Here is a 15,712-nt window from a genome sequence, read left to right on the forward strand (position 1 = left end):
CAAGTAATACCTCAGATGTGTTAGGCTCAAATCCCAAGTTAGGGACTTCTAATGGGGATTCTTGACGATCATTACCCCCAAACTTATTATAACCACTACTCTCCGTAAGCCCTAGAACTATTGTTTGAATTTCCGGATCTTCAGAGTCTTTAAAATACTCAAGAGCGTCTCCTAGATCACTACCCCCAAACTTAGGGTAATAACTGCTCTCAGAAAGACTTAACACTATTTCCTGAATTTCTAGGTCTGTAGAGTCCTTAAAATATTCAAGAGATTCTTCTAGTTCTAAAGTATGGTCATCTAACTGACCTAAGAGAATTGTCTCATCAAATTCATCTAGAAAATCACCAAATAAAGTGTTATCCCAATTATCCTGAACCAAAGTGCTAATCATATTCACTTCCTCTAAATCATCAGAAGGTTGTCTAGTAACATTAAAGACATTTAGTTCAGTGGTCATATTACCAAAGGATATGTTCATAAGTCTGGTCCTACAGTTGATGACTGCGTTAGCTGTGGCTAAGAATGGGCGACCTAAAATCACCAGTATTTGAGCACTAGGATCCTGAACAGGCTGAGTATCTAGAACAACAAAATCCACTGGATAAATAAATTTATCAACCTCAATCAGAACATCCTCTATGACACCACGAGGTACTTTGACAGACCTATCAGCTAATTGTAATGTCATTTTAGTCGGTTTCAACTTACCAAGACCTAGCTGGTTGTATACATGATATGGGAGTAAGTCCACACTAGATCCTAAGTCAAGCAATGCCTTATCTACTGAATAATTACCGATCACACAAGATATAGTAGGGCATCCAGGGTATTTATACTTAGGGGTTGTTTGATTCAGAATGATCGAACTTACCTGACCAGCTAAAAAGGCTTTCTTATGGACATTAAGCTTACGCTTTTGTGTACAAAGATCTTTAAGGAACTTGGCATAAGCAGGCATTTGCCTAATTGCTTCTAACAAAGGGATGTTAATGTTTACCTGCTTAAATATCTCCATTATTTCGTTGAAAGTCGACTCTCTCTTTGTTGGAGCTAACAATTGTGGGAATAGGGATCTAGGCATAAAATGAGACCTATCAGGAACCGAATTGGCATCACTAGAAATTTTGTCAGTCTCTTCAGCTAGTGGCTCCTGCTGGTCCTCTTGGGGACTAGAATGGGAACTAAGAGGTGGATCTACAGTATGTCCACTATTATGCATGGCTACCTTATTGTCTACCGTTTTACCATTTCTAAGGGTTGTGACAGAATTCACTTGATTAAATATTTTCTCTCCTCTAGGATTAGGTATTGGTTGACTAGGTAACTTACCTTTTTCTTTTATAGAATCATTGATCAGACTAACCTAGTCTTTCAGTTTGGAAATAGCCTGACTGTTTTCTTGTCCTATCCTATTACTAGCTTGTAGACTCTGTTCTACTGATAACTGAAACTTTGCAGTCTGCTGAGTTAACAAGGCGAGAGAGTCCTCTAAACTGATGATCTTCTTATCCGAAGGGTTTTGAAACTGTGTTTGACCTGAAGGATTCTTAGTATAGCCAAAACCTGGGGGAGCATTAGAATTACTAAACTTACCTTGACTCTGGCCCTTAGACCATGAAAGGTTTGGATGGTTTCTCCAACCAGGGTTATAGGTTTCCGAATATGGGTCAATCTTCTGAGAGTTATCAAATCTAGTGTTATTGTAAAGAGCATTGGCTTACTCTTCCTTAGCTCGGCCTTCCCAAAAAGGCTATATTCTACTAATATTATGACCCAATTCTAAGGCTTCTAACCTTTTTGCTATCGCTGCAATTTTGGCATCTGATTCATAGCCTTCTACCCTATTAACGTTTCCTCTACTTAAAAGAATTGTTTTCTGGGATGCCCTACTATTTTCCCATTGCTGGGTTTTTTCGGCGATTTCATTAAAAAATTCCATCGCCGCATCAACAGTTTGGTTTTCAAATCCACCAGTGCATAGAGACTCAACCATGGTCGTTGTGGAATAATCTAAACCATCATAAAGGATTTAAACTAGCCTATCTAGACCATGATGAGGACACTGGGATAATAAATCATTGAACCTTTCCAAATACCTATATAAAGATTCTCCCTCTTGTTGTGAAAATGTGCATATTTGCGTCCTAAAAGACGATGTTTTGTGCCTAGGGAAAAACTTATTGAAAAAGGCAGATGTAAGTTGTTCATATGTCTCAATTGACTCGGAGTCCAAACTATATAGCCACGACGTGGCCTTATCTTTCAGGGAAAATGGGAATAACCTAAGTTTCAAAGCATCATCATCTAAGCCTCTAATTCTTAGAGTACTACAGATTTCCTCAAAATCCCTAACATGGTGATGAGTGCTAAAAAGTAGGGCTGTCAATGGGTACCCATTACCCGGGTCCGGAACCGGATCCGATGGATTCGGTTCCGGGTCCTTAAATTGGACCCATTAACCATTTTGGACCCGGCGGGTAATTACCCATATATACCCGTTTATGAACGGGTCCATCCGGATCCTACCCGTCGGGTACCCGCGGGTATTCGAGTATTTCATAAAGGTTAATTTTGTAAAATCCCCAGCGAAATTAGGTCATATATAAGGAAAGGATGAGAATCTCGCCCCCATTCCGATTTACTTTCTTCTCCTTCCTCTGCCTGCAGAAGTAGTTAGAGCTTTCACCACCCATTCCGATGAATCCGATCTACTGTTAATGTTGGCGTTAATCACTTAATCCATCAAAGATTCAAAGTGTGTTATACTGTTATTACTAAGCTCAGACTTGATAAGGATAGGAAGTCGCTCTTGGATCGTAACTCGTAAGGCCAAAGGTAGAGCTGCTGCTGATAAAGATAAGGGTACCAAGTTTACTACTGATGATGTTATGCAGAACGTTGATTGATTGATTGATTGGTGGTTCATCGATCCTCTCTTCAGGTTATTATTATATTGTTTTTAGGGTTTCTTTGTTATGAGTTATGTTTTCGTTTTAGGGTTTCATGAATTTGGGGATTTTGAAAACATGGATTATTATGATGATGATTATGGTAACATTTTGTCTATGAAATTGGATATTTTAGGTTTTAATTTGTTTGTTTATGTTATTATTGAATCTGTGAATGGTGAATGGATTTTTTGAATTTACCCCTTTTGTTTCTTCTTACTCAAGAGGAAAGAATTTTTTAATTTGCAGTATTGGGTGTTACTTTAGTGATTTTGAATTACTGGTGAATGGGAAATTTTTTATGATTCTGAAAATTTGTTATGGATTACTTTATGACACCTGATAGGCTGATACAGATGTTTGTTGGGTTTTCCTTGCAGAGGCAACATGAAAAGTCAAACAGGAAGTAGTGTTGGTGATCATTGTGTTCCTGTAAATAAGACTAAAGTTACCGTTTCGAAATCCCCGTGTATGCCGCCTCCTAAAGCTGCCGTTTCGAAGGCTGCAAAGAAGAGTAAAGTTGTAAACTCAGCAGAGCCGAAAGAAGTAGAAACTGTAGCCAGTGAGTCAAGTGATACTGGTGATTCTGATTCTGATCATATAGAAGCGGCAACAACAGATGTGGTTCCGTCACCTACACGTAAACGCAAAAGAACCTCAAAGTATTGGGCTGAATTTCAAGAGGTATTGATAAAAGGGAAAACACACGGAGAATGCAAGCACTGCAAGAGGAATATTGGTGCGGAGAGCAAAAATGGGACAAGCAGTTTGAGGAAACATCTAAATAGTTGTATGGCGTACAAAGGAGCACAACAACAAATTAACCAAATGTTCTTGAAAGCTAGTGAAACACAAGATGGGTCAGTAGCTGCTTACAACTTTAAGTTTAACCAAGAAGTAACTCGTGATTGTATTGCAAGAATGATTATCTTGCATGAACTCCCTTTCTCATTTGTAGAGTATATTGGTTTTAGAAGGGTGCTGACTTCATTACAACCCAATATTAAACTTGTGAAGCGGAACACTACGAAGTCAGACTGCATAAAGATTTATCAAATGGAAAAGAAGCATTTGTACGATATTTTTAGTAAGGTACAGAGTCGCATAAGCCTTACTACTGATATGTGGACTTGTACCACTCAGAATAGAGGTTATATGGCTTTGACAGCTCACTATGTTGATGAAGAATGGAAGATTCAGAAGAGAATTTTATCTTTTAACGCTGTGGATGTGCAACACACAGGAGTTAACATTGCAAAGGTACTGATGGAGCAGTTGTACAAGTGGAATATAGATAGGAAGATAGCTTCAATTACGCTGGATAATGCTTCAACTAACAAAGTCGTGGTAAGTGAACTTCTTGCTCAGCTAAAACCAGATAATGGATTACTTTTGGATGGGGAATTATTCCATGTTCGATGTTCTGCTCATGTATTTTCCATTATTGTTGATCATGGGATGCTGCAAATTAAAGAAGAAATACAGAAAATTAGAAATTCAGTGAAATTTATTAGAGGTTCACCACAAAGACAACAAAAATTTAAAGAAGTTTGCTTGCAAGTCAATGCTCCTGATAAAAAGTTGATTCAAGACGTTGATACAAGGTGGAATTCTACCTATCTGATGCTTGAAACAGCACTTCTATTTCGGGAAGCATTTAACCGGTTCGGGAAGATTGAACCTGATTTTCTTAATGTTGCTCCAACGAGTGAAGACTGGAATAATGCAAGTAGTCTTTCAATCTGCTTGAAGGTCTTTTATGAAGTCACCATTCTCTTTTCAGGTACGTCATACGTGACAGTTAATCGTTATTTTGATACTGCTTGTTCTTTGTATTTAGAACTTCGTGAGTGGTGTGATTCCGATGATGCATTAATCTCAAAAATGGCAGTGAATATGATGAAAAAGTTTGAAAGATATTGGCAACTTACTAGTAAAACATTTGCAATAGCTTCCATTTTAGATCCTCGGTTTAAAATGAAATTATTGGATTACTATTTCCCATTAATATATCCTGGTAACAGCGAGGAGAAGAAGATAGAAGTTATGGAAGTCTTGAAAAGATTGTATAATGAATATGCAACACATTATGCTTCTTCAGCTCATGTATACTCAGCAAACATTTCGACAAATCAAGTGAACATGGAAGATTCAGTTGGTAGTAGTGGTAGTACTTTATCTTCTCAAAGTTCTTTTACTTCTAGAAGGAAAGGTTTGACGGCATTTCTGGAAGAAAGTTCACAACATGACGTTGTTCGCACAGATCTAGAGCAATACCTATCAGCTGATGTTCACCCTATTAGAAAAGGAAGTGGTATTGATCTGAATGATTCTAGTTTTGATGTTTTGGGGTGGTGGAAATTTCATGGACCAATGTATCCAATTGTAGCAGTGATAGCTCGTGATATATTAGCAATTCCTGCGTCATCGGTGGCTTCTGAATCTGTTTTCAGCACCAGTGGTAGAGTTGTAGATAAATTTCGTTCTTCAATGCTTCCAGAAACAATTGAAGCTCTGATATGCACACAAGATTGGATAAGAAGTGCGCTGAAGAGTAAGTAACATATTCAATTCATGTTTGTTATTATATCAATTTTAGTTAGTGATTCATTTACTATGGTTCTTGTACGTCAACTAACTATTTTATTGTGTTAGATGAGGGATATGGGTTAGGTAGTACTTCACTTCAGACTCTTTTGGAGGCAATGGAGGAGCTCGAGTCAGACGATGATGATGCAAGATCGCACATTGTCTAACTGACTGACTATCAATTTAAGGTAAAATAACCAGCTAACCTTGGAATATGCACCCTGTACCCAGGTCTCCAATTAGATGAGATAAAGTAAATAAAGGTAGAAAAACAAAACAAGATAAAGTGCATGAAAAGAGTAGAAACAAGAAACTTGTTACTGTGTATATATGTATATTCATTTTCAATCATCCTCTTACATATTTTGCTACAATGACCCTCTGAATTACTTCAGCATTTCATAGTTTTCTTGCATACGTATGATCAGATAACCCTAATGAATAATACTAATAGAGAAGATTTATGGAGCAAATTACTAAATCACAGGCAAGGTCTTTGATTGTGATATGGTTGCTTCTGTTTGGTCAATTGGGAATATGATCAACTGTTTTTGTTTCTCTTGCAGGAACAATTGGAAATATGATGGTTGGAACTTCTTTTTGGTATATATATATTATATAGGCATAGCCAAAGAACATGCGAAGTGCGCGAACTACATCCTTCTTTTTTGTATATGTACTTGTGAAGGAAAAACGCATTTATCTTTTGGGGCTTCTACAGTTTATAGAATGATATGTCTGTCAACTTTTGTGGTTATAATACGACAGACTATAGCCATTAGGGCAGGTACTGAATCTACTGATGGAGCAGTTATCGGCTAAAAACATGTCTGCCAACTTTTGTATTTAATATTTATCATATATAATGGCAGATTCTTACTTATAGCTAGGAAAGTAACTTTGATTTTCCTAATCTAAGGATTCTAAGCTCAAGTTTACTCTACTTTTGTATGTATGTTAAAAATGGTCACTTGGGAAGTCATATAACTGATAATCTGATATAAGTTTGTGTTTTTACCCGATGGGTACCCGGACCCGGTGATTACCCGTGACCTTTACCGGGTCCGGTTCTGGGCCAACATATTATGGAACCGGCCCCGGAACCGCTAGGACCCGGAACCGACGCTGATATGTCGGGTCCGGTTCTGGGCCATGTACTACCCGGGAGGACCCGGACCCGTTGACAGCCCTACTAAAAAGTGCATATTTCTATATACTTTTCTTGGCATTTAACTCATCTTTTGTGCATTAATTCTACATTTTATCCCATATTCTGTATTTTCATTGTTTTCAAGAATAAATATTTTTATTAATTAATTTTGCATTTTTAGGTTGTAAATAAAGTTTGGATGAATTAAGGAGCAAAAAGAGCAGAAAAGTGGTGGAAACCAAGAGGAATCACACAAGGAAGCCGCGAAGAATGTTGTGCGCAAGACCAAAAGGCTAGAACTGGGCTTGAAGAGGAAGAATTGTTCTTAAAGAAGATATGGGCCTGGCATACCCAAGGCCCAAAATCCTCACCCAAACCCATTTCCAATACCCATACCCGCCTTCATCTTCAGCCGTCAGATTGGATCATCTCAGCATCCTACGGCCGCTTCATCATAGTGCATCAAAATCTGAAGATCTTGTCAAACACTATAGCACCTAACTCCATTTTGAGCCATAAGTTTTGTTGTACTTCCGCATCCAACGGTCTCTCCTCGCTTCCTTCCATCTCGCCGTTAGATCGATCCACCATCTCCACATCCCACGTCTCATCCTCGCCGTGCATCAACATTTTCTGTCCCCGACACACACCACAGTACCAAACACCTACATCCCAAGTCGAGCAGCAAACCAAACACTCCCTTCTTCCCAAAACCATCGATCTCATCTTCTCCCTCACCTCTGCAGAACCACCACTCCCTGCCACCACCTTCTCCACTGCCTTAGCCACCTGCCACAGCTACCATCACCATCCTACCACTCTAACAACCAAAACCCATCATTACCCTAGCCTTCTACCCATCTATTTCATCAATCTCTCCTCTTTTCTATCTCTGAAACCCTAGGTGAGAGATTGATGAATTAGGTCGAGTTAGAAACGCAATTGGAAGGCATGGAGAGGAGCAGGAGAGTCAGAGAAGAAATGGTTCGACCTTCTTGAGTGATTTGTCACGTCAAATTAGGTAAAGTCGAACCTTAATTTCAACTGTTGAATTTTGGAATTTGGGGAAACCCTAAATTGATAAATTGGGTATAAATATGATGTGTGGGTGTGTGTTGTAAGGATGCCTGGGCTAGCCAGAGCTTCACCCAAGAGGACTGGACTAGCCAGTGCCTCAACTGTGTTGTTTTGATGTGTTCTATCAATGCTCTGTTTATGTTCAATGTTTCAATTCCAGTTATTTAATGTGTTAAACATGTTCTAGTTTAATTCGCCAGGGTTTAGATGAAACCCTAGCTTAACATTTGTTATTCATGTTCTTGTCAGTAGCCTTGATGTGTTTAAATGCTCATAGTGAAACTCCATCTTAGGGCTTCAACACTAGCCTTCACATTGGATGTCAGGCATCCATTGTAGTTAGAATCATCTAGTGTTGCTGAACTGCAACTCATGCTTAATTTTATATATTGTTCTTTTGATTAATTGTGCTTTAGCTAGACAGTTAATGCTTAGGAGGAGTACCTTAGTTGTGATAGGAGATTTCATATCAAAATGACCCTTGCTATATAGAGGATTGACATCCCTCTTGCTAGTGGTTATAGAAAAACAAAGTTACTGTCAGTGATGAATAATCAGTGTGAGTTAGAGGTGGATTCAAAGACCTTGGTATTTTGTTTACATTTTTTTCCAAATTCTTGCTTCACTGTTTGCTTCTAAATTCTATACTTCACTGCCTTTGGCTCATTGCCATTGTAACTGTCATTTGCCACTGTCACTCTTTGCTTCATTAGTTCACTGCTCAGAGAATTAGCTTAGGAAACTTCAACTCACACCCTAGTCCCTGTGGATTTGACCCGTATTTGCACAAGCTACAACCGACACCGTGCACTTGCGGTATAACCATGTAGGCTTTTCTTATTCTCTTATTTTACACACATTCCCAAGCCTACCACATGGTAATAGGGGTTTTCATTCTCTTTCCCTAAAAATATTAGGAGCATCTGTAAGGTCCCAGGTTTCAGTTTATAGGTTGCCTCCGTTTCAGCTAACTTAATACACGAAGGACGAGTAGTCCTAGTCGGATTCAACAAAGCTTTTAAAGTTGCCATTTCTGGCAGTATCGGAATATTAGGGATTGTCTCCTCAAGCGGACGTTCAAAAACGGACTCTTCAAAAATCGTACTTTCTAAATTGAGGTAATCGAGACGTTTAGAACTACTAGGTTTCTCTACCTAGGGCGTCTCTTTTACGTTCAGGCATGCAAAAGAATAAAGAAGGGGATTCTATTCAATCACAAAACAAGGATGACTCAACCAAATCAAACCTATTGATTTCTAGCAAACAAAAAGCATGATGGCTCCACTTAGATTGTTTTTATACCATCTTCTAATCATTCGAAAGGGAATTCGTTACAATTTAAGCAAACCCCTCTGGAATCAATCCGAGTTAAAGTAAGTTGAATAGAGGCGAGGGGAGCTCGGTGGAGCTTTGATACCCAAGGCCTCAACGGTATTATAAGGCGGCGCAGTCATGCATTCAACTTACAGAAACCGTCAAGAACTTCGAAGTATGCTTAAAGAGTAACCAATATTTTTCGAATGACTTTCCTGTTAAGCTCGTTACCCTATCGTTCTCGTTCTAGTCAAAATTTTAGGCTTAGATTCACTTTTGGTATCGTTTTTCTAAGGCGGGCAAGAAGAGGACGGTGATGAAATCCGAACCCTTATATTGTATGGCCAGGCCTTTCCCTTTACTAGAAAATTAAAGTCCATATTCAGTCCTCAACATATAAGCATACGAAGGAAGACAGTAACTCGCTGACAGGGGATTCGCGAGTGTTCAGAATCTTACCTCCCGTTCCAGACGGGGGACGAATCGGTTGTAGTCGACTCGAGCCACTGACTCCTATGTCAGTGTACGAACCCAAGGTGCAGAGACAATATCGTAATTGTCCTCCTTCTCTGCAAACAGTTGATATTTAATACTACCCTTCTGCAGGGTTTAAAAATAATGTCCAAATTGTCCAAAAAGTCCAAAAAGAAAAGAAAATTACAAAAATAATAAATAAACCCTAATATAGTTTCTAAAAATAAAACAAAATAACTATATACAAAATTTTCTTCTTCACTCCTTTCGGATTCCTCTTTTCTTTCCTTCTTTGGCGATGCTTTCCTTTTATAGCACTTTTTTTTTCCTTGTAGCTTCGCTCCAAATCTGAAAAGAATCGAAAAATACCAAAACGCGTAAAAAGGAACAAAAAAGAATAATAAAAATAAAAATAAACCTAAAACAAATCTAAATACAAATCCGCGTCGGCGGCGCCAAAATTTGATGTAATATTTATAGTGATAAGAAAAATGGTTCGTTTAAAGACTTGTGAAGATTTGTTTTAGACTTAAAATAAAAACTCAAAATGAAGTTGTTTTCAAGATTTTAAAAGCACTGAGACTCGGATTCCACAAATCTCCAATTTCTATGTGATTTAATCTAATCAATATTTATGCAACTCTTTACGTTTAAAGTGATTCTAATAATTTCACCTAGACAAGTAAATTCTCAAAACAATAGTTGTAAATCGAAAGCACGGACCATCAAAAGACTAACCTAAGCAAGACCAGTCAATTGAGAACACAACCACTTAATTAGAATCATATATTCAATTTCAGTTCAGTGCAAATAATCATAAAAGATATTGTAAAAATTAATTAAATAGAAATTACCACATAGTAATTGGGAAAATGGCTTCCTCCGTCGCCTCAGCGAAAGGGTTTAGCTCCTCATATCAAGAACATGCTCAAAATATTTATTCATGGCTCCAAAGTGTTTGAAGAGAGTGAAAATACAAGAAAAATATAAAACAGATCAACTGCAACGTGTATAAGTGTTACAGACTGACTGTTACAAAGGATTACAGAGAATATAAGACTGCCTCCTAAACGTACTTCTCTGCTGCAGTAACTAAACTACACCTCTCTGCGACTGTCCAACTGGGTCTTATGTTCTTCACCTTCGTCTTCTTCCCTGAAAGTGCAGAAACAATTCTGCAACTTTCTTTCTCCGAGCAGAGACCTTTGTTGTCTTTCCCTAATCTTCCGTATCAACCCCAAATTCTCGATCTTTTTTATGAAACTCACCAAAGCTCTTTTATACACCACACGACCTCTAAAACCTCGAGTCAATCTTTGGAATATTTTTTTTTCTTCCGTCTAAAAAAAAAAAGCTACGGGATTTCTTCCCTCATTCATTTCTTTACGCGCTTGCTGACTCCTCAAACATTCCAAACTCGATATACTCTAATATTAGGCGAATATCTTCTCCCATTCCTTCACGTAACTTCCCAATATAGATACAGAGAAATTACTGAAATAATATAGCTTCCCTGTTTGACGAGAAAAACTTATAAACTTCTTTTTGTTCGATTCTGGAGCACATACCTATCCCGTACAATCATCACAGTCCCAATCCATGCCTTTCCCATGAAAATATCCAATAAACTCGATTGAAAATCCCAACAGAGAGCTACGCAATATCCTCCACCTCTGTTTCGCTTCACATCAATAATCCAGCCCATTCTGATCGATCCAAGCAATCATACCATCCCTGTTTAAGATAAACAGGTCCAACCCAATCGAGTTTAGTGATTGAATCTCTTAAAATCACGTCCAAAATCTAAACCCAAATATGTTCTTCACTTGCAACAGCTTCCCGCCAAAACTTGGGATTTGAATTTGGGAAGAAGATGCCCCTTATCCTGCTACTGGGGTGTGAATAGTACTTGGGATGTCCTGGGTGTAAATAACAAGTAGGTGCCCCTTAGTAATTGAGTGCATCTTATCCAAATAAGGGGTGTCTTTAGTGATTTCCTCCCACGAGCGCAAATACCACTTTTTAAGCCAATTTTCGCGCAAAAGCTTATTTCTCCAAAAACACCTACAAAAACATAAAATAATCAAATAAGCATAAAAGCGAGCACTAACAATACACATAATTGAAATCAAAATAGACACATAAATGCGTCTATCAATGACTGACCATAATCTCCCCAATAAGACCTCAAAAACAACTCTTTCGCTCCTAATCGAGAAACCATCATATACAAGCAAAGGAGGATACTTTTGATCCACTAAGAACTCTAGTAGGATATAATGCATGTGGACTAAGTAGGGACGCCCCATGGAGGTCGTGCTATGCAATGTAGTTAATTTTGGATATCAATTTATCTCGGCCTGGACCGATATGCATACGCTAGTATAAAATTTTATTGGGGATATTATCGTTGAAATATCAGTGCAATATCGATTCCAAATTTTATACTTATAATTTTTATAACAAACATTTTTTCACACATTTTATACTTATAATTAGGGTTGTCAATGGGTACCATTATCCGGAACCGGAATCGGACCCGGTAGATTTGGGTCCGGTTCCGGATCCTAAATTTGGATCCATTATCAATTTAGGACCCGACGGGTAATTACCCGATTGGACCTGAATCTAGTAATACTTGATAGGTACCTGCGGGTATCGGGTACCCGGTTATTCACTCTTTATTCATGTTTTTAGAAAAATTACAAGTGTTTTGCTTGTTTTTGCTTTGATTTTTTTTTTCATTTTTTTATTTTTTTCTTAAATTTAATCTTTATTTATATTACATTAATAAAGAAACAATAATAAATAATATTACGTTAACTAGTTGGAAGCCTAACAAGCTAAGCTCCAACAACACATTGCTACATGAATTGAACAGGTTGCCGTGCTAACCTACCAACGAGTCTCATGGGTAACCTAGCCAAGGGAGCCGAAGCGGGAGGGGGGGCTGAGATTGTGTCACAAGGGGGGCAAGCTAACTCTACCGTCCATGTTAATTCCTGCAATATTACGTCATTGGGGGCTCGAACCTGGGACCTCCTGGAGCGCATGAAACTTTGGGAAACGGGGATGACCAGCTGAGCTAGGGCCCGTATTTTGCTAGTTTTTGCTTTGATTTTCTTTCTTTTTTTCATTTTTCATTTTTTTCTTACATTTGGTATTTATTTAGTACATTAATAAAGAAATAATAATAAATTTTTATAAAAATAATTTAGATCCAAACCAAAAAGAGAACGATATTAAATTTTTGAGGATATTTTATACTTTTCTTGATACTCAATTGATACGCGGAATGGACGGGTACCTGGGATTCTAAACGGGTTCGGTTATGGATCCGTAAATTTAGGAACCGAACCCGGAATCATTAGGATCCAGATCCGACCTTCATAAGTAGCGTCCTTGTTTAGTGACATCCGGGAGGACACGGACCCATTGACAAACCTACTTAAAATTAAAGTATTCATTAAAAACAGAAAAGCTGCCATCGATCACACAAAAAAAAAAACAAAATCAAAGCAAAATAAGAGAGTAATCATCAAAACCCAGCCTTCTGTAAACCAATAGTCAGAGAATCTGAAATCAAGAAAAAGATATAATCAAACCTAAAATTCCTTCATTTCGGATAGATGAGATTGACAAGAATAACTCGATTGATTCTTGCCGATAAGATTGGGAAGAAGAAATTAATTCGTTGATTTTAAAATTCCTTTCACTTTCCTTCAGATGAGATGAGTTTTTTTCCGGGTGAAGAACTAAAATTCGTCTAAGATTTATTCATCCTGTTTTCCTAAAAGATGTAAACTATCCTCAGTCTTCATCTAAAATGTCTAAAATATCTTTATATCGAAAATTTCGATTTCTAGTATCGGTGTATATCGGCTGATGTTATCGGGTATATTTCGTATCATCGGTATAGTGGTTTTCGTATCCGTCACCTGCCGATACCAAATATCCGCGGATATTGATTACATTGTATGTAGAGCTGGCAAACAAGCCAAAACCCGCGGGTTTGCCCGGCCCGACCCGTGAAAAACCCGCACCCGGCTCGGCTGGTGTCTAAACAAGCCGGGTTAGGGTTGGAGAAATGCCGGCTTGTGAGTAAACGGGTTAACCCGTCCCGGCCCGTAAATCCGCGGGTTCAGCCCGTTAACCCGTCTACAATACCTAATTACTAATTTTTATTTAATCCTGACCGTCAGATTATCTAGGGTTAATCCTATCCCTAGGTTTAAGGTATAAAAAGTTAAACCTAAAACTAACTAAAGAGACATCGTTCTCTTTCCTTCTCTTTTTTTCTTCTGCTCCTTCTCTTATTCTCTGCGTTCTTCGGCTGGTAATTTTTGATGTTTCTTTTTTTTTTTTGTGCACAGGTAATTTGCAGCCATTAAAAGACTAGCTAGTTGTCTAAACAATAAGAAATTGAAGATATTTGAAACGGATCCTTTTGATTATGAAAGTATTATCAACACTTTGAAAGATTGTTCTGCTTTGTTCTACACTTTCGAAACTCCTCAAGAACAACCCATCTTTGATGTATGTACTACTTAATTTTCTGTCTGTACCCTTTTCAATTGCTTAATTAATTAGATGTCTGATGATCTTCATTTTGATTTCTTGCTTTTTTTTTCCAGGAGTTTATGGATGAAATTGAGGTTAGAGCTGCTCATAACGTATTAGAAGCTTGTGCCCAGACAGATACGATGGAGAAGGTTATATTCACATCATCTGTAACAGCAGTTATTTGGGGAGAAGACCATAAATCCACCACCGCCGACAAAGAACTCTCTGAAAGGAATTGGAGTGATGTCAAGCCGGGTAACCCGTGAACCCGCAAGCTTTACCCGTTACGGGCGCGGGTTGAAGAAATGACCACCCGTGAAGAATATCGATCCGCAGGTTTTGACCCGTGTTAACCCGAACCCGTGTAACCCGTAACAAGCCAGCCCCGGCCCGCCCGTTTGCCAGCTCTAATTGTATGTACGACGAGTGGCTAAAAGCCACGTATTGGGCTGTCTTATGGATTTGGCCCGTGATAAGTGTTTTCGCCTCCAAAACATGGGGCGTCGGCCCATTCCAACCTCTTATATGGCTCTATATTAGAGCTGGCAAACGGGCGGTCCGGGGCTGGCTTGTTACGGGTTACACGGGTTCGGGTTAACACGGGCTAAAACCTGCGGGTTGATATTCTTCACGGGTAGTCATTTCTTCAACCCGCACCCGTAACGGATAAAGCTTGCGGGTTTGCGGGTTATCCGGCTTGTTTGATTAAAATTAAAACTAAATTACGTCAATTTATGTCAAATTACAAGGATAAAAATCAAATTACAAGGATAAAAATCGTAAAATAATACAAGATACAAAAATTAAGTTAACCTTGCACAGAACACAAGAATTTTCTTGCCATTTTTAACAATTCTAAATCCTTGTATGATTCTGAATTAAGATTAAAAAAACCCAGGTCGTAATCTGATTAATTACCATCAACACTAGTCTAAGACAAACACAGTAGCCATGGATACACTTAGGAAAATCGAAAATACAAACACAATAGCCATGGGCTCAAATTCAGAAACAAAAACATAACATTTTTCTTTCTTTAAATCGAAAGTAGAAACTTAAGATTGCCAATTAAGAACAAACCCATGTTGTAATCTGATTAATTATCACCAATCTCATCATACTTAATAATCAACATTTGAAAATTGATAATAACAAGAATAATAAAGATCCAAACAGTTTCAAGAACCACTTAAAATCAATAAGAAAGAAAAGATTTCACCACTAACCTTAAAATCTGAGACATGGGTCCTGTTGGATTGAATAATAGCTTCAGATTCATCTCCTAATCTACTTAAATGATGATGATGAGAACAGAAAAGGCTTTTCTTGAAAACCCAAATTAGAACAAAATAAGGAAAAGGAGGTAAAATACAAAACCCATTATTGCTTCTTACTTACTGTTCCCTATAGAATCAGGCAATAGGATACATACAAAATCTAAATAAGAAAATAAAAATTGACCCAGATTCAGAAATTGATTCAACAATTGATAAAACAGAAGTTCAAGTTCCTCAAATTAATCCGCACAATCAATCATGCAAAACCAATATTAGTATATTACTAAACTCTAGTTTTAAAATTGTCAATTTATTGC

The 15,712-nt window shown here is 37.9% G+C and overlaps 1 protein-coding gene across 1 annotated transcript; it reads left to right on the forward strand.

Annotated features, from left to right (window-relative positions):
* The first annotated feature begins 3,787 nt into the window (after positions 1 to 3,787).
* Positions 3,788 to 14,384, forward strand: LOC113291208. The gene is made up of 8 exons (XM_026540767.1): positions 3,788 to 3,811; positions 3,926 to 4,298; positions 4,426 to 4,734; positions 5,053 to 5,505; positions 5,607 to 5,701; positions 6,309 to 6,327; positions 13,940 to 14,091; positions 14,190 to 14,384. Exons 3-8 carry the CDS (start codon positions 4,575 to 4,577, stop codon positions 14,382 to 14,384), a joined length of 1,074 nt encoding a protein of 357 aa, XP_026396552.1. The 5' UTR covers positions 3,788 to 3,811; positions 3,926 to 4,298; positions 4,426 to 4,574.
* The last annotated feature ends 1,328 nt before the right edge of the window (positions 14,385 to 15,712 follow it).

The sequence above is a fragment of the Papaver somniferum genome, chromosome 6 (assembly GCF_003573695.1).
Source record: "Papaver somniferum cultivar HN1 chromosome 6, ASM357369v1, whole genome shotgun sequence".
Lineage (NCBI taxonomy): Eukaryota > Viridiplantae > Streptophyta > Magnoliopsida > Ranunculales > Papaveraceae > Papaver > Papaver somniferum.